The sequence below is a fragment of the Mytilus edulis genome, chromosome 2 (assembly GCF_963676685.1).
Source record: "Mytilus edulis chromosome 2, xbMytEdul2.2, whole genome shotgun sequence".
In the NCBI taxonomy this organism is placed as follows: domain Eukaryota; kingdom Metazoa; phylum Mollusca; class Bivalvia; order Mytilida; family Mytilidae; genus Mytilus; species Mytilus edulis.
Window position 1 is genome coordinate 102,888,922 of NC_092345.1, and position 20,072 is coordinate 102,908,993.

Below are 20,072 nucleotides of genomic sequence, written 5' to 3' on the forward strand. Positions count from 1 at the left end.
TGATTTAAGTTTATATAAAGTCAGTGTATCATTGATTGAAGCAGGTTCCAGTAATGTTTTATAATAAGTCCCATTTGGAAAAAATCTTACATGTGTGTGTGTATACTTATAGCTATATGAAATGGTGGAAACTGTTACAGAAAAAAATCTTTTCTTATAAGTATGTATGTGTGCTAAATTGCTCTCTCTCTCTGCTATGTACATTAGGAATTAATGAAGAGTTCTTGCTGTCATCTTGTATTTACAGGCCAAGAGATCAACGCCATCCTGTACAGTGTCACAAACACCATTCTTAGACTACACAGAATCAGAGTTCCAGATCTCTATACGGGCTGAGGATGATAGATGTCAAGTTCATCTCTATCTCAATATAGGGACAGTTCCCTGGACATCAGATGTATTACACAGGTTTGAGCTGGGAGGTCCATCTACTATTATAAAAGAGGTCAGTTCATAATAATAAGAAACACATACAGAATTGCCAAATTGTTAATAATTGTAGTCCTCTTTTCCTATCAACATTTTAACTACTCATATTACTAGACCTAAAAATAAAAAGAATTATGAGACAGCAAAATGCTGAAGCCTTCAAAAACTATTATATTGTTATTTGCAATTATTAGATAATAAATACTATTTACGAAAAATGAACTAGTAAAAACTTGTTTTTATGCAGTTAAGATGCATTATGCGAGCACCCTAGATTGTGTTCTACCCAATAAATGCTGAAATAGGTGCCATTGTTATTATTTAGCTGACTGCTATGTTATATATAACTAATTGAACACTTTTTTCATACTTTTAATTCTTGATTACAAAAAATATAACCAGAAAAACCTTAAATGATCGTTGAATCACCCTAAAGTTTTGAAGTTGCACATAGGAAATAGTGCTCATTAGGAATCCTTATGTAGTTTATTATCGCCTGTGCTTTTGGCCAAGATGTCAAAGAACAATTGTATGAAATATTTAATCGCCGAAAATCTCTAAAAACAAGTAGTTTAGATTTCCCAAATGGCAAAAGTTGTAGAAATATTGTTTTTGCCGATACATATTAAATACGTCAGTAGCCTATTAATAAGTCATTAGTTAAATAATTAATAAATGTAAGTTGGCCTGCAGCAATTTCAAATTAGAAGAGAAAAATTTACGTACCTTTGAAGTGAAATTTTGAGGATTCTGATGATAGAAAGGTTATTATTGTTAATCATGCATGATATTCCTTTTATTTGAGATGCGTGTTAATAAATTGTATATTCAGAATTAAATTTCATTCTTTTAAATTACTCCGTTTTCACATATAAAATGACCTTTTCAAATGAGTAATGCACCAACATACGATGTTTACACTTGCTATTATTAAAGAATGAAAAAGATCCTGTAATCGACGTTGATGGGATGTTTTCAGAAATGGGGACAACTTGTCACCGAGACAAGTCGGACTGTCTTGGAAGACAACACGGACCGTCTTTCAAATTTACTTAGGGTTACATAATATGTTAGACTAACATGTCTAGTGAAGCCATCAATCTTTCATTAGTGCATTTGGGTCTATTTGGAGGTATTTTAAGGGGTCTAAAGAAGGGAGGGGTTTACTGTAGAACCCCATGTTTTTTTTTTTTGTTTTTTTTTTTTTATTTAATTTTCAAATGACTGTTATTTGAAAACAGAAAGTGATAAACACAAGTGGTCTTCATTAATGGGACGTTATAATAAATCAAATGAAATATAGGGGGAAGTCCCTAGGGTCACTGTACATCCTTCTGTTTGGGAACTTTGAAACGGTCGAGATCCCCACCCCTAAACCATATATACTCATGAATGGGACAATATAATAAGTCAAATGAAATATAAGGGAGTCCCTTGAGTTGCCCCACCCCCTCCCGTTTGAGAACCTGGGAACAACCAAGATCCCCATCCTTAAACTATACATACTCATGTATTAGACTTTATAACACATCAAATGAAATATGGGGGAGTCCCTGTGGTCACCCTACCCCCTCCTGTTTGATAACTTGGAAACGGATGAAATCTCCACCCCTAAACCATATATATATTCAAGTATGGGACAATATAAAAAATCAAATGAGATGTAGGAGTAGTCCCTAGGGTCACCCCACCCCTCCTGTTTGTGTTTGAGAACTTGTAAACGGTTGAGATACCAACTCCTAAACCATATTTATTCCTGTTTGTCATTTCAAAAAGATTTGAATGAAATATAAGGTCAATCTCCTAGGCATCACATATTTATAACACATTGCTAGACCTAACCGTCTAATGTGTACTATACTTTGCCCAATGTCAGGTGACAACGGGAATGAAAAATTATGGGTGACTTTGTAACAGCATCCTGTTACAGTTATTTCTTGTTTATTATAAAATTTTATTGATTCAAAAAATGAGTAGGTTTAAAGAATTTACCTTAATTATATTTTAATTACAAAATGTATTTGTGGTCCTAAAAAAAATTTCATTTATGTCTCATTTTAAAGAAAACATATAAATCTTTCAAGCCAAAGAATATTAGACCAACTGTTTTATAATCACCTGTCATTTTATTCCAAACTTAGACATTATGGACTTGAGGTGAAGGTGGGGGTCATTTATTTACATTTACTGTAGGTTACAGATTATGGTAACCTCTACTTTAATGTAGGACAACTCACTTCAAGTTTGAGGGAAGGTTGAATTAGATGTATACTGCACAAGAAAGTTATGAATCATATTTATTTGAAATAACTTTATTTGATTTTCATATTGCAATGAAAAATGATATTTGTGTACTTTGCTTATTAGAACAAAATACAGTATATTATGATCATATTGGAACAAAATTTCTGTTATTTTTGTTTGTTTTCAAAATCACATTTATTACAAAATATCATCTAGTAGTTAATAGTTTTAGGCGAATACAGTCAAAAAGTAAAAGTATCTTGAAAATCTAAATTTTATTGCATTACTTATTTTGTGTGCTGATTTCAAGGAATTTTTAAGAAAATTGTGTGATTCAAATCAATATAAAACCAATGTATTTGACAATCTGTAAAGCATTTTGAAATATTTCTACTCATTAATTGTATTTTTATCATAACTAGTGCTCTGAACTTTGTATGCCTAATTTATAGTTGTCTATCATAATAGTAGCTAATAAATCCTACAAATAGTTTTGAAATATTTGACTGTCCAAAGAGTGATTTCAACAAATACTACAACTAATAATATTCACATTTACTACCTGAAAGATAAAAGGTACATTATTGAATAGAAGCAAACAAAATGTTCACAAGGAAACCAGTAATACTATATCAATAAAAAACAAGCAGAGCAGAGGCCAAGCAAAGTCTCACAAAAACATAAGAAAGACATGAAGCTGGTTTTGGTGTTAGCATCTCATTCCTTAAAAGGAATATAATTACTTTGAATACAATAGTACAAAACTTTCTTGTTAAATAGAATAATTCCTTGTTTTTTGTTAAGTGTCCATAAACTTTATCGGCTTATGTGGTTTTCATTAAGTCTGTCAGGTCTGTCTAATTTTGGTATTAAGAATATATATTAGGTTACAGATCAAGTCTGAGACTCTTCTTGATGGGATTAAACTTCTAATAGATATTTCCAAAGGAAACAATTGTTTTTCCAAAATTGTTTATTTTCTTTACAATACATGTATTCAAAGGACATTGTATTGCAAGAACAATACTTAAGATAGTTATTTGGACCTTGCTTAAAAGCCAGTATGGGCTATTGCAATCTCTTGAAGCATACATTGTAACTGATTATCAGATTGAGAACCATAAACAAAGTATGACCATACATTGTAGCAATTTTCCTTATGAGGATCTTTGAAAGATTTATACTGATTTATTGGACCTTCCATATTTCTGTACCCCCCCTTTCTCCTTCATCTAAACACCAGAATGCCAATGCCACATTGTATTTTTTATTTTGTTGAACCTTCTACTAGACTGTGTGAGTGAAACAAAGCATAGCATGCAGTTATATTCTCATAAAAAAAGTATACATCATTTTAAATTTTATTTACAACAAAACAAATTTAGTAACTTAGTGTAAGAGAATGTTTTAAATGTTTTCTCAAAGGTTTGGAAACAATTGAAGACAAAAAAAGTTCTCATACGACAGAATTTAGCAAATAATAGCTCTGTTTCCAAGGAATAATCAGTTGCTATTGGGATCAAACTAAAGAAAATCCCTCGCATTTTTCTATTGTATTTGGTAAAGTAGTATCCAAACTTCATAACTACAGTGCTAACTATGCTGTACACAATTGCACTTTTCTGAAAAACACATGAAAAAATTGGGTAATTTGGCAAAAATCCAATTTTCAGAAATATTGAAAATATACTTTTTTTGGCAATTTTTTTCCAAAAAATCAACAAATTTAGTTGACAGGCAATCTTAACTAAAATGAAGTTTAAACAAAGTTATTTCAATATTATATATGAAAATTTGTTTAAAAAGTTTGATTCTATTTAGAATCAGGCTCTGAATTGTAGTGATTTTGCTATTTTTTGAAAGATTTTACCAGTCTTAAACACCAAAAAATAGAGTACCTGTTACCATGGCAACCACTCATATTTGTTCACCCAAATTCAATTTTTGAGCATTTATTTATTGCTTCTACCGGGCAAATTATAGAGAAAATCTAAAACCCTCATGTATCACACTCTGCCTGGTTCTTACAAAGAGCATTTACTGTGGGCAGGTCAGTCAGAACTCACCTTTGATCCCTGTAGTAGTAAACATTTGTCTGATTTGTGTCTCATAACTTTTGTACTCTAAACTCAGTTTTCTTTCTAGGGAAGCAAGTCCATTCATACTATTACAAGCTCTTACGAAGTCAACTTGTACTACTAACAGTCAACTAAATCCAACGTTAACTACCAACTAGAACAACTGCAATCATTGCCATCTTGTACCACTGCAGACTCACCATAAAAAATATACATTGATTATGCATGGATTTTTCTAGCATTCCACAGGGTCCGGTTTTCGGACCCATTCCCAACGGCAATAACCCTACATTTTTCCCAATTTTGGGAGCAAAATTCCCAAATGATCACAAAATTCATTTCCATCTTTATTATTAAGGACAGAGATGTTTATTTTATTCAACTGCTAGCTTTATGTCAAAAATCGCCAACAAGTAATGTGTAAATCCAAGTTGAAACATATTGAACATTTTTTGACAAACATTGGCTGCCATAAATAAACAGGAAGTGTGGGAAAATACTTAAACCAGATCAAATCCAGAAACGGACAAGTATATAATTCCGGGTTTGTCAATCAAATACAGTAAATAAAAAAATTAGAATAACCAAACATGTGACAGCTGACTTAGCAACACTAAAATTGAAAACTAAAAGATATATAAAAAAAGAAAATAGAAACAGGATATATATGTTTTATCTGTAACTATTCAGTTTACAAATTTTCATGTCAAAATCAAAAAAATGTAACAATCCTTAAGAAGTTAGAACTCATTGTTTTGATACTCAAATGTCATGTTGTTATATTTAAAAACAAAGAAGTTGTAGTCCTTACTTTATTTTCACCAACAAAAAAATGTTTAATGAATTAAACGCACTAAAACTAACATCTGGTATATTGGTTGTTTTTCCCAATCTCATTGAAAACCGCGTTAAAAAACTCCCAAAACTGGCCAGGGTCCTTTTTCCCAAAATACCCAGAAAACCCCTCTTATGCATTACTTTTGAAAACATTGATAACATATAAATTATTTGCCTTAATAATTAATTGATTAGATAAACATAAATGTACGATATATGAATGTTTAATGTTTGTTCTTTTAAATTTGAAAAAAAGGAATTGAAGCAACATTGCCACAGTTTTCATAATTACGTTTGCCTTTGTTTTTGGTTAACTGCCTTCAGTGCTTACAGCGCTTTGATTAAATTTACTGATGCAGTACTTTTTGTGTTATTTTGGTTTCTGCTGAATTCTTATTGAGTTAAAAGCTTCAACTGGTTTTTCGGACATCTATTTTAAGGATGCTATCTTATCTAAATTTAGATTTAGAAAAACCCTAAATCTTCTTTTTAATTATTATGTGGTTCTAACATTTTAAAGTCAATGAATTGAAATTCTATTTAGAAATTAAAGAATGAAGGTACTGGAGTTCCTATATATTTTACAATGATTGCTGAGAATAACTCTGGTCAGAAATCGGAAGCCTACTGTTCCCTGTCTACATACGATGTAACTGTTCCCGGAGGAAGATTCCTGGAGGAATTTATGTCAACCAGTAACCCTGATGAACTACGAGCTTATGTTACTGTTTATGAAGACTCAGAGGTCACACAAGCTCTAGTTGGAGTTGGCTATGGAAAAGATATTTATGGAGACCAGACTGTAGCGTGGAATGATGTTGATTTAGATGATCATGATATTAATGACAACTTAGGTATGTATCAGCTACTAAATTATCTCAATTCATGGCAGGTTTCTCACCTTTAACAATATATTAAGGTGTTAATATCATCAGGTTGAAATAAGTCTTTAAGTATTGTTTCATATTGATATGGTTTTTTGTCTGCTCAAAAAGTGGTCTAACAGTAATAAATTCTTCAATTTGAAAACCTAAAAAATAACAAATGCTAGAGCACAAAAAACAAAAGGTTCATGCTAAAAAGCCAACTTCTTTCCAATTTCAGGCAAGGATATTTAATTGTGTCACTTTTTAAGTTTTAAATGTACCAAATCCTGCACATTTTCAGCACTGATTTTTTTCCGATAGTTAAATTGTAGGTTGTAATTGATTACAGGTGATGATCCCTTCAATCTAAAGGTGTTGACAGAAATGTTTACTGGACCAGTTACTGGCAGACTGATTGGACCTAAAGCTGCAAAGAACACCATTAAATATTCTCCTGGAGATTGTGCCAGAGCTTGTGCAGACCTCCCACTCAGTAAATGTATGAGCTTTAATTATGACTTTGGCACGGCTGAATGTGAACTTATGGAAGCCATAGAGGGACATCACTATACAAAATCTAGGTCCGGATTGTTTGAACACTATGAAAGACTTGGAATCGGAAAGTCCAAACGATTCATATATGAAAATATGAATCTCCTCCATAACAAAGTGCATTATTTCAACTTCAGGATTGTAAATGTTTTAGGATATGAAAGTATATTAACTAGTGAAGGAGTTCTTGTTGATATTACTACACCAGAAACAGGTTTGTTGGTGATTAAGAAAATTAAAAATAAACTACCACAGTGCTTATGGTCTGGGAACACAGTTATTTCATAGTGCATTTCTTTTAGACAATAAATTCATATTAAAAAAATTGCACCTGCTCTGTCTCAATAAAAATTTTAAAGTATAGTGTAATACTATTGAAAAATAATATAGAAATATTGACAATTCTTTGTTGACAGCTACAGACATACTATTTCTTGACCTTTTTAAACTGGACCAAATCACTACTTTTAAAACATAAAGATTCAGCATCCAAATGTTGTATTAAAGCATGTAATTTCATCCCCTTTCTTAATATTTTAAGCATGAAAAATCACAAAGTAAATTGAGAAAGTGAATGAAAATTGGAAGTTATACACTGTTCACACTAGGGACTATATATTAATAGACAAAGAAAACCAAAGTTAATATGGTTAGTTAAGACAAGTTATGTCAAATGTTATATTTTAATTATTATTATGTAAATTTTAATTGACTTAGTGAAATGGTATTTATCAAAATGAAGTGTCCTATTTCTATAAGATATGTTATTCAAATGTATAAAGGTTAAAAATGAGGATATACAAAGATGTGGTATGATTGTAAATGAGACAACTCTTATCAAGAGACCTAATGACACAAAAACTAATGAATATAGGTAACGCAGCCTTCAACAATGACCAAAGCCAATACCACATAGTTAACTATGAGAGGACCTAAAATGACAAATGTAAAACAATTTAAACATACAATCTACAAAAGATTGAACTAAAAACAAATATGTAACCCAGCAACAAACGACAACCACTGAATTAGTCTCCTGACTTTTGACAGGGCATACAGAATGTGGCATGGTTAAACATGTAATTGGGCGCCCTACCCTCCCTTAACCTGGGACAGTGGCTTAACAGTACATGTACAACATAAGAACAAACTTTAAAAATCAGTTGAAGAAGGCTAAACTCATCAGATGGATACAAATAGAAATACAACTAGTTCAAAGCCAATAACAACTAATAAAATAAAAATCATTCATCTAAGACTAAATTATCAATCAGTACACATCCAACATCCAATGGATTTCTTACTAAGAAGTCATAAACAGAGAAAAACATGACCTTGTCCAATGCAAAGATACAGGTATCGACAGGTTGTAGAGCCATGAACATGCATATGTTTATAGCAATAATATTCACTCTATAAATCAGAGATAAAAAGTTTAAAGAAGTTTGTATTGTTGTCCTCCGCACAACACATTGGTGGGGACATGTAAATTCTGTCTGCCCTTTTGTGTGGTCGTGTTAACTCTCTTAAGAGTTCAATTCTTGCCAGATTTTTATAAAACTTATATGGTCAGATCAAATGTTTAAGTACATCATGGAATTTGTACAATTCGTGCTTTTTTAATGGAAATGTGATGTCACAGTACATTCTTAATCGTACGAAAACCCATGAGACGAGGATACTATAGGTTGATATCAGCAATATCATGGCCAAGTTCTAAAATAGGGGTTGATGGACTTTTTAGCTCACCTGGCTTAATATGCCTTGTGGAAATATTACATAAGTGCAATGCAGTTATAAAAAATAATTCCTCAAATTTTATATGTTTAAGTTGACATTTCAAACATACAGTTTTTTTCTTTTTGCTCGTTTAGTATATTTTTTTTTAAATTTTCATTTCTATACAATATTATGTTTTTGTAGGAATTATTAGAAATAAAACTACAGATTATCATGAAATAATTCCTTGTATGGATTTGATTCCTGAACATGACAGACCAGACTGGCAGATATGGTGTAGAGGTGTAAATCCTAAAATACAGAATCACAGGTTTGTTCCAATGAAATAAGTCATCAATGTTAACAGACCTTGTCCTCTCCCATATAAATTATCCATGTAAAAGTTTGTTTAAAGTGAATGATTAATATATCTATGTCTTTTTATAATAATATTTTAAATTATCATGTTGTTTTTTAAATAATTATGTAAGTTATTTAAGGAATGACCATAATATTTTTTCTGTGTATGAAGAAATAACATCAAAAATGAAGTGCTCACTGAATAAACTGTGAAGCGGTTTTTTTAATGTGTGCACCATATTTTGTATGTGATTTTGAATAGTCAGAAAAAATATTAGTCATTTCTTATAATTTAGTTCTAAAATCCATTTTAAACCATAGTAAACCATGAAAAAATGTTGATGACATCAGGGTCACGTGACAAAATTATGTCTATGAGCTAATAAACAGAACAATGTCAGCCACTCAGAAGACATGTTACATCCACAATTAAAGGAAATTATAAGGTTTCATAATTTGTGAGAATGGGATATTGCTTGATATCAACTTGAGTTATTTAATTTCAATATAATAACAAACAAACCTTTGGCGAGTTATTATTTTAAAAATTAAATAACGAGATATTCAATTCTCACAAGTTGTTAAACATATTTCTCTTATTAAAAATTCTGAGAAATGTTGACCTAGCCCTTTGGAATTGATGTAACTTTGTCTTGTGATGCTGGATAAGCAAATCAAATAAACGCAGATTTTCATATCACATTTTTCTTATCGCACTCCTTGCAGCATGATACAAGCAATATCTATTCATGCAAGAAATAGATAACAATGATAACAGGCCACAACGATAAGAGAAAGATAACTATTAATATGATAAATTTGTTACTTGCAGACTTATAGTAGATGGTGACGGGTCAGACGCAGTGTTTAATGGTCCTGTTCCAATGTCTAATGTGCGGTACACCAGAGCTAATAGATATATATCAGGTACAGTCCTGTTCTAATTTACAATATGCAGTGCACTAGAGCTAATAAATGTTTAGATATATTCCTGTTCAAAAGTATAATTTGTGGTGCATAAAAGGTTATAAATATATATGTATGGCACAGTTTCAATTTACAATTCACAGTACACAAGAGCTAACAGGTAAAAAGTATGATTGTCCTTTTCCTAGTTTACGCCTAACTTCAGGTCTTGTTACAGTGCACTATGTGCATTGCACATGTGGTGATGATACACTTGACTGAACTTTGTTTCATAAAAAAAGATTTTTTTGTTGATTACCTTGTTTCTAATTGATTAACATTTGGTCATTGCATCAAATTACTGAATAATACTTAAATCAAGTAAGCATTCGGCTCCATTTTAAGAGCTCCCTGCTCCCTCTTAAAAACCCTTGCTCAAGATACATGGGCTTTGGACTCTGAAGAAACCATGGAGTTGTTTTATTTCCCCAATGTAATTGTCCCAATTTCAAGAATATTTCATCACCTTATTTTCAGAAACAACATTTACCATACAAACTTATACTTATATCAAATAGTATCAACCAAAGTTACTACGTTACTGTTAATCACCACAATTCCTCTACTATTATATTGAAATACTTTCAGGTAACTGGGATGGTTTTGTGGACAGAGAGGCTGGTATGTTGGGATACACAATCTGGGTTGGTCATCAGGAGTGTGAAGATTTGATACATATACATCACGATCCACACAAACATTTGTTTGATAAATCTCAGTGGACACACAGTGCTATGATCAGCCCAATACCGGCACCATATAAAATTCTTCCAGGTACGAAGTATTCTTAGTTCCAGCTGAATGTTTGAAAAGTTTTTAGAATGAATTATTTATCTAATCAAATTCATTAAAGATTATATATATCTTCCGTAATACAATATTAATATGAAGATACGGCCATTTGCCATTTAGATAACTCCTCATAAGAGACCAAATGACACCAAAATTTATATAGGTCACTCTATAGCCTTCAACAATGAGCAAAGCCCATTCTGCATAGTCAGCTATAAAAGTGCCTAAAATGACAAATGTAAAACAATTCTAACGAGATAACTAACAGCCTAAAGTACAAAATAATGAACGAAAAACAAATATGTAACACAGCAACAAATTACAACATGATATCAACACATAAGTGATCAAACAGATAGTTTGGTAGAAAGAACTGAGTAACCAGCTGTGTTACAACATAATGAGACAACCTTGGCTTGAACGTGTAGAAATATCAATCATAATCAAATGTAGAGAAGCATATTCTTAATTAGTATTCTGGTGCAATTTGCCTTTTTGACATCAAATTTTTTGACATTTTATTGATTATAAACAAAAGTGAATCAACACCTGGTAAATCTGTAGTACAGTACCTCGGGTATGCAGGGTCGTTATGATAACACACATAAAATGTTGAAAAGTCAAACAACAAAAACACTTTTACATTATATATTTTATTGGGTTAAATTCAATTTAGGTGCTGGATGTCTGACAAAATCACATATACCATTTCCATTTGTCATAATTCATTTAACAAGGATTTTTTTCCAATCGCATTGCTGTTGTTGATCTTAGAATTTACATCCTTGAATTTGTGACAATAAAATCAAAGATTTCAAATGTATACCTTTATTGTAGTACATATGAGTTTTGACTTTGTGACAGATCTCAGTTCATCAATGTTAGAGTGCTGAATGATTGATATAAAGTATGGCAGGCAAATAGCAATTTCTAAGAATCAAGTGTTATTATTTGTTCTTCTTTTGACAGATTATCAGTACTTCACTGATTTATATTGTCCTATTAACATGCATGAAATATTTGCCACTGGAGGTTTAGCAACCAAAAATCAATCAATCACTGATTAATATAAAGGTTTTGAATTATTAGCATTAACATATTTTTTTTAGTAGTATTTGAAGATAATCAGTAAATAAAACAGTTCATTAAATTATGTGAACTATGGAAGACAGAAAAATATATATATTTTTGTAGATGACGAGTACTTTATTACTGTAAGAGCATTGAATGATGTAAAGTATGGAGGACCATTAGCAGCAACAGTCTGTCATACAGTCCCTTATACTGTAGACAATTCTAGACCAATAATGACAGATATCTATGGTGTATCATATGATGAAGACTTATATCTACTAAAGGCAATACACAACTCTAGGTATGTACCACTATATACAGTTAAACCTCTATGTGTCATACAGTGCCTTATACTGTAGACAATTCTAGACCAATAATGACAGATATTTATGGTGTATCATATGATGAAGACTTATATCTACTAAAGGCAATACACAACTCTATACATGTACTATATAGTACTATATGCAGTTAAACCTATATGTGTCAAGCTGGTTTCTGTCAAAATCTATGATAAAGGGCCCCATGTGAGCTTATGCCATCTCTTGACGTCCATCGTCGTCATCTGTCTTGGTAAACTATTTAAAAATTTTCTCCTCTGAAACTACTGGGCAAAATACATTAAAAGTTTAACTAAATGTTCCTTAGGGTATCTAGTTTATAAATTGTATCCGAAGTTTTGAATCATCGACAAACATGGCCGCCATGGCTAAAAATAGAACATAGGGGTCAAATGCAGTTTTTAGCTTAAACCTCAAAAACAAAAGCTTTTAGAGCAAATCTGACATGGGCTTAAATTGTTCAATTGGTCAAGATCTATCAGCCCTTAAATTTTCAGACGAATCGAACAACCCATTGCTGGGTTGCTGCCAATTAACTGGTAGTTTTAAGGAAATTTTGCAGTTTTTATACGACTGCGAAAATTGAACATTTTTTGGTCGTATATTGGTATGACGTTGGCTGCGTCAGCGTCGTTGTCGTCCAAACACATTTGCTTTTTCGCACTATAACTTTAGTATAAGTAAATATAAATCTATAAAATTTAAACATAAAGGTTCATGACCATAAAAGGAAGGTTGGGACTGATTTTGGGAGTTTTGGTCCTAACAGTTTAGGAATAAGGGACTAAAAAGGGCCCAAATAAGCATCGCACACAATAACTTTAGTATAAGTCAACAGAAATCTGTGAAATTTTAACACAAGGTTTATGACCACATAAGGAAGGTTGGGATTGATTTTTTTTGTCCAAAAGGGTCCAAAATTAAACTTTGTTTGATTTCATCATAAAATGAATTATTGGGGTTCTTTGATATGCCAAATCTTACCGTGTATTTAGATTCTTAATTTTTGGTCCTGTTTTCAAATTGTTTTACATTAAGGTCCAAAGGGTCAAAAATTAAACTTAGTTTGATTTTAACAAAAATTGAATTCTTGGGGTTCTTTGATATGCTGAATCTAAACATGTACTTAGATTTTTGATTATGGGCCCAGTTTTCAAGTTGGTCCAAATCGGGGTCAAAAATTGAATATATGGGATTCTTCAATATTCTGAATCTAACCATGTATTTAGATCTTTAATATTTGGGCCTGGTTATCAAATTGGTCCACATTGAGGTCTAAAGGGTCTAAAATTGAACATTATTTGATTTCTTTAAAAATTGAATTCTTGAAGTTCTATGATATGCTGAATCTAACCATGTATTTAGATTTTGGATATTGGACCATAATAGGTAAATGTTCAATTTAAAATTTTTAAGTTTTTAAGTTTAAGTTCTTAGACCACATTCATTCTGTGCCAGAAACCTATGTTGTGTCAACTTTTTAATAACAATCCAAATTCAGAGCTGTATCAAGCTTGAATGTTGTGTCCATACTTGCCCCAACTGTTCAGGGTTCAACCTCTGAGGTCGTATAAAGCTGCGCCCTGCGGAGCATCTGGTTTGTTATTATCTTGAATACTATTATAGATAGAAATAAACTGTAAGCAGCAATAATGTTCAGCAAAATAAGATCTACAAAAAAGTTAATATGACTAAAATTGTCAATTGACCCCTTAATGAGTTATTGCCCTTTAAAGACAATTTTACATAATTTGTTCATCAAGTTTGCTAACATTTAAAAATCTTCTTCTCAAATACAGGTGAGTGATTCAGGCTCTTGAGAGCCTCTTGTTGTTTCAATGCATTTATAACTGTCATGAGTCAAACATGGATGATATGAAATCTCAGTTAACTGTTATATATTATTTTGTTCCTTCAAAGGAAATGAACATAAATAAATGAATAATAAATGTGTCGAAGTTTGAGATAAAAAGTTTGGAAGAATACAAAATTTTATGTTCAAATATTGAATAGTTTCTTGGGCAACTTGTTAATTTCTTGTTAATTTTCTTTTTTTACGCATGAATTGACAAAGTTGGATTGTTTTGGGTTTTTTTTGGCAATTAACAGTACAGTTTAATCACCTCTCTACCAAGTTGCAGATCATGACATAAGATTTTGCTTGTTTCCAAAACCAGCAATTCATGATTATTTGGCCTCATCGTAGTTAATTGACTTTGAAACTTTTGCTAAGTTAACATGTTAAAGGTTGTGATTCAGTCAGTTTAAAGTGAACCACTAATTATAAGTCAAAACCACACAGATTAAAAGTATATGTTATTATTAGTGATTAAAGTTTTGTTCTACTTTCTTTACAGTGATCCTGACTCTGGAATAGAGTATAATGACCTTTGTCTAGGACATTCAAGGAGAGATTGTGATGAGATGGATTGGACAAGGCTGGATCATAATCTCAGTATAGAATATGTCATAGAGTTAACTGATGGTATTCCTGTATGGATTAAAATTAAAGTTGTTAACAGAGGTAAAGTCAGACAAAATTAGAATTATTTAGAGAGGTAAATTCAGACAAAATCAAAGTTGTTAACAGAAGTAACATTTTCATAATGAAAAAGAGATAAGAGGGATTTTTTATAATTGTTGTGTTCAAATTATGGTTTTGATCCAAACATAGAGTTGTGATAGTGTAGAATAAGTACATTATCAGTTTAAAGTTTTTGATGAAGGTAGCTTTCTATGAAGTTGTTGTCACAAAAATTTTAAAAGTTAATATGTTGTGACGGGATCACTTCCCTTTGAATATTTAGTGGATACTTAGTCAGCCGGGTAACATAGAGGTCCCAGTAGAGACATGCAATTTTGCAAGAAGAATCGTGCTCTCCGGTTACAATGTAAATAACGAGATGTGGTATGATTGCCAATGAGACAACTCTCCACAGTTAGTATACATGTTTATTATGAGAAATAGCACAGAAGATTTGGAATAAAGTAATAATATTAAGCTTTGTTAATTTGTAGTTGATTTGAGAAGTATTGGTGTAGCTGACCAGCCTATTATTGTAGACAAATCTCCTCCAATAGCTGGAGAGGTATTAGATGGACCATTGGGAGGTGTTGATCTCATGTACACTAAACACTTTGATTCTGTAAGTTAATTACAAGTTAGAATATAGGAGGTATAAACAAATCTTCCATACTAACACATTAATCTGTTCCATACCAAGAGTACAAAATACTTATCAAATTTAATCAGAGGCATTTACATACATACACAAACCAAAAAAATAAGAAGAAATAGATTCAAACTAATTTTTGTATAAACCCTTTTTTGGATTTAATTAACCTCAATCAGTAAAGTTGAAAACCAATAATTTGAAAGCTGAGTATTTTCAAATACTTCAGGTTCCATATGACCAAAAGGGAATTATTAACATCACAATAATTTTTAAATGCATGGTATAATTTCTGAATTTACATTATTTAAAAATTGGTTGAGATTTACCATTTTCCAGTGGAGAAATATCTTATCTTGCTCTTTACAATGGTTTAATCTTCCTTTTAAGATTTTATATTTTATTGTGTATTAGCATGTGAGACATATACATTTTTGTACCTCTATTGTCATATTTCTGGTTGTCTTTTGTTTCAGCTGTGTTCTAATTGGCAACACTTTTATGATCCTGAGTCTGGGATATCTACATACATGTTAGGAGTGACATCAGAATATAATGTCAACATCACTGACATAGCTAACCTGACAGAGATAAGTAGTAAACAGCACAAAACATGTGTAGATATAGATCCTCAGCATGCATTGGAACATCAGAAAACATATTACACTATCGTCTGGGCTTATAATTGAGCTATTAAACAACAGAAAGTTGTCAGTATATCTAATGGAGGTATGGTTTAAAACAATTAAAATCAATCTCTTAATCAATGAACAGATACACTTTTCTGTCCCCTATCTTGAAAAAGATGTGATATTTCAATTAATTAGTAAATGTTCTAGATTATTATCTTTGTTTTTTACTGAACAAAATAAACCAAACTTGACAAACATATTCCTTAACCAGTCTTTAAGGTGTAATACCACCATTGATTTTTCCCTAACAGTCTTTGTTAAATTGGCACTTTTAAAAAAATTGTACAGTATTTACCTTTATTTCAACCAAAGAAATTCTTTGCATGTGTAAAGTTCAATCCTTTCCAGTGATACAGTGAAAATTTCACACCACATTTCATTGCATATAAGAAAGTAACCACCGCCGGAAGTAAACAACCCAATTTTTACACTGTTATTTACTGGTTACCTGCTTTGGTAACTATGTAACCTTAACGTTCCAAAATATTTTATAAGACCATCAAATAAAAAAAGAATGATGCTTTCAGACACCCAACATACATATTTATGACTCAGAAACATTTAAGTGCATTCAAATGCAGGGTTAATTTTCTACAACTGTCAAATTCAAGGGAATATTTTTTAGGCCTACTTTCGTATGCAACCGGATGTGACGTACCATGATTTGGTGGTATTACACCTTTAAAATAACTTTTAAAGTAGCTAAAGATAACTAAAATGACTACTTTGTTTTATCTTTGATACAGTTACAGTAGATTTGACAGAACCAGTATCAGGGGAGGTAATTGATGGAGTAGAAGAGAACTTTAGTGACCTACAGTTTTCTCCTAACCCTGCTAAATTAGGAGCTCAGTGGAAAGATTACTCAGACCCAGAATCTGATATAAATCAGTATGAAATCCAGGTTCAGGTTGCAAGGTCAGTAATTATTTAAGTTTTTGAAAGCATTTCCTTGACTTTCTTAGTATACATTTAAATAAAAAAGATGAACTAAAATATTTTTTTCAGAGATTTTAATGTTGTTAAAGCTAGGTTCACACTGCTGATTAGACAACTGGATCAATCTCAATCAAGACTAATTAAGCCATTGGGAGACTGGTCTGACTCAATCGACAAGAATGTTCGAGGTGGTCTACTGTGGTTGTCATCGATCTGACATTCTACCTGAGAGCTTTTGACAAGTCAAAAACATTCAAGTAAGGATCAAGAAGCCAGTTCCTCCAGAAGAGACTGAGAATTAGTTGAGTAGCGGTGTTTTAAGCATTGTGTACACGTTTCCTAAAATTTGGTTGAGGCAAAATAAAATGAGAGAACGGAAACTGACTGTTCGGACGTAGGTATACATATAACGGACAGACAAGGGTAACACTTAATGCCCCCTCTGCTGCAGCAGGTAATATAAAAAAATTCAGACGTTTTTATACTGAAATTGCACATACCCTACCAATGCCCGACTATCCCTATGACCCCTATACGATCAAGTCGATCAGGTCTGGCAGAGATCAGGCTGAGATCAAGTATAGTTGGTTTGGTCTAGCTAGTCGAGTTAAGATCGCAAAGAGATCGTGAATTGGTCGGAATTATAGAATATGTATTCAATTAGTGGTTGGATTGGAGTCGTGATGGAGTCATAAAGGAGTTGTGAATGGTCGAGTTAAGTTCGTGTACAGTCGCATAGCAGTTGGGTAGAAAACGTAAACAGGCCCAATCAAAAATTTTGTATGCTTGGTCGTGGAAATTTGGACAATCAGGATCATTGAGTTGATCTGATCAGCAGTGTGAACCTAGCTTAACATTCATGTTACATTATGTTAGGGTCATCATGTAATTTTTATACAAATCAGATGTTTTCTGGACCTCTTTTAAATTGCACCTCTCTTAATCAGATTTTTTTTTATACTTCCCACAAGTAAATGTGTAATACAGGTTTGACTGTACACCATATTAGATATGAGTTATCTCCCATCATCAATAAAATTTTGGAATCAGTGAATTTTATTTTTGTGAAAAAAAATTGGCCGCCCTTACTAAGATACGATTATGTTAATCGTTTAAACAAGAAATCATCCAAATAATTGCATTTCTTTTTTTTATAAGAGGAAACAGAGATGTGGGAGTATGTCAGAGGAGCATGTACCATAAAAGCACAATTTGATAAATAACAGCTAATTTCTGGTAAAAAGGTCCTATCAAATGATAAGTAAAACTTTCTACCGTAATGTTTTGCACCAATATAGTTCAAACTGTGTAAACAACAAAGCAGCAGGCCTTTTTCAATAGGTATTCACATCTTAAAAAACAATGTTATTGTTTCCCTTTTCAGTAATAATACAAATGATTTTGAGGTTATAAGGGACTGGGTAGCATTCTCTAATGACACACAGGAGGTAGAATGGGTGAATTTTCATCTACACCACAAAGATCACGTCAAGATACAGCTGAAAACAACCAATGGTGCTCTAAACTCTATTACATCTGATACTGATGGATTTGTTGTTGATCTAACACCACCTGTTTTACTCAGTCTGGGAGATGGCACTATGCTACACCAGGACCAAACTTACCAGGTAAATTAGATGTGCTCAAACTAGGTGGTTTACAGGACGTATTATGGTATACCATTGTCATTCATCAACATGTCAGAAAAAAAATCAAATTTGTATGAAACAACAGGGAATTTTTGGGTAATGCTTGCATGAAATGCAATCAAAACCTTATGTTACTGAATTAATGTCTAATTCTTTAAGGCTTAACATGATGCATGATTTTTATGCCCAACCTACGATAGTAGAGGGGCATTATGTTTTCTGGTCTGTGCGTCCGTTCGTTCGTCCGTCCGTCCGTCCGTCCGTCTGTCCCGCTCCAGGTTAAAGTTTTTGGTCAAGGTAGTTTTTGATGAAGTTGAAGTCCAATCGACTTCAAACTTTATACACATGTTCCCTATGATATGATCTTTCTAATTTTAATGCCAAATTAGAGTTTTTACCCCGATTTCACGGTCCACCGAACATGGAAAATGATAGTGCGAGTGGGGCATTCGTGTACTGAGGACACATTCTTGTTTTATAAGTTGTTAGTGGCTTTGAACTAGCTGTCAGATAACTGCGAGTACTCTCAGATCTGTTCATTGTGTCTTTTTGTGTCGTGATGAAATACCCGGGCACGTCCACTTGTATGTTTGTCAATCTGATGAGTTAAGCCTTTTTCAACTGATTTTTAACCGGATTTTTGTGACAAAAATGTCGGTTATTGATTTGGGGATGTACGGCGGGCGACCGAGCGGCAATCAAATGTTGTCCGTGCATTAACTCATGAACCGTTCAACCAAAGCTTTTACAATTTTAATATGTTGTTACTGACAACTAACTGTAGGTCAAGTTTTACCGTTCAGGAGTTATGGTTCTTAAAAGATTGAAAAATGTTTTTTCCAGTCGTGTCCGTGCATTTACGCATGAACTGTTCTACCAAAGCTTCCCAAATTTTAATATGTTGTTACTGATGACAAAATGGAGGTCAAGTTCAATAATGACGATTTTGACTTTTACCGTTCAGAAGTTATGGTTCTTGAAAGATTGAAAAAGGGAGTTTCCAGTCGTGTCCGTGTATTTACACATGAACTGTTCTACCAAAGCTTCCCAAATTTTAATATGTTGTTACTGATGACAAAATGGAGGTCAAGTTTAATAATGAAGATTTTGACTTTTACTGTTCAGGAGTTATGGTTCTTGAAAGATCGTAAAATGGCGTTTCCATTCACTTTATTGCATTTACTCATGAACCATTCAATCTAAGCTTTTCAAATTTTAATATGTTGATACTGATGACAAAATGGAGGTCAAATTTGATATTGACGATTTTCACTTTCACCATTCATCAGTAATGGTTCTTGCGATATTGCCAGGACACAAATAAATGTTAATAAATCCGGTTTGCTGTCGTTGTTACAGCC

General features: G+C 32.3%; 1 protein-coding gene across 1 annotated transcript in view; it reads left to right on the plus strand.

Annotated features, from left to right (window-relative positions):
- Window positions 1–20,072, plus strand: part of LOC139511133 (uncharacterized) — a 231,704-nt gene that overhangs the window by 150,503 nt on the left and 61,129 nt on the right. The window contains exons 120-131 of the mRNA XM_071297705.1: window positions 248–445; window positions 6,133–6,442; window positions 6,804–7,220; window positions 8,930–9,056; window positions 9,918–10,012; window positions 10,640–10,825; window positions 12,038–12,218; window positions 14,616–14,782; window positions 15,277–15,404; window positions 15,908–16,115; window positions 16,870–17,041; window positions 18,447–18,690. Of these exons, the coding sequence (XP_071153806.1) occupies window positions 248–445; window positions 6,133–6,442; window positions 6,804–7,220; window positions 8,930–9,056; window positions 9,918–10,012; window positions 10,640–10,825; window positions 12,038–12,218; window positions 14,616–14,782; window positions 15,277–15,404; window positions 15,908–16,115; window positions 16,870–17,041; window positions 18,447–18,690 (2,433 nt within the window). The remainder of the gene's footprint in view (window positions 1–247; window positions 446–6,132; window positions 6,443–6,803; window positions 7,221–8,929; window positions 9,057–9,917; window positions 10,013–10,639; window positions 10,826–12,037; window positions 12,219–14,615; window positions 14,783–15,276; window positions 15,405–15,907; window positions 16,116–16,869; window positions 17,042–18,446; window positions 18,691–20,072) is intronic.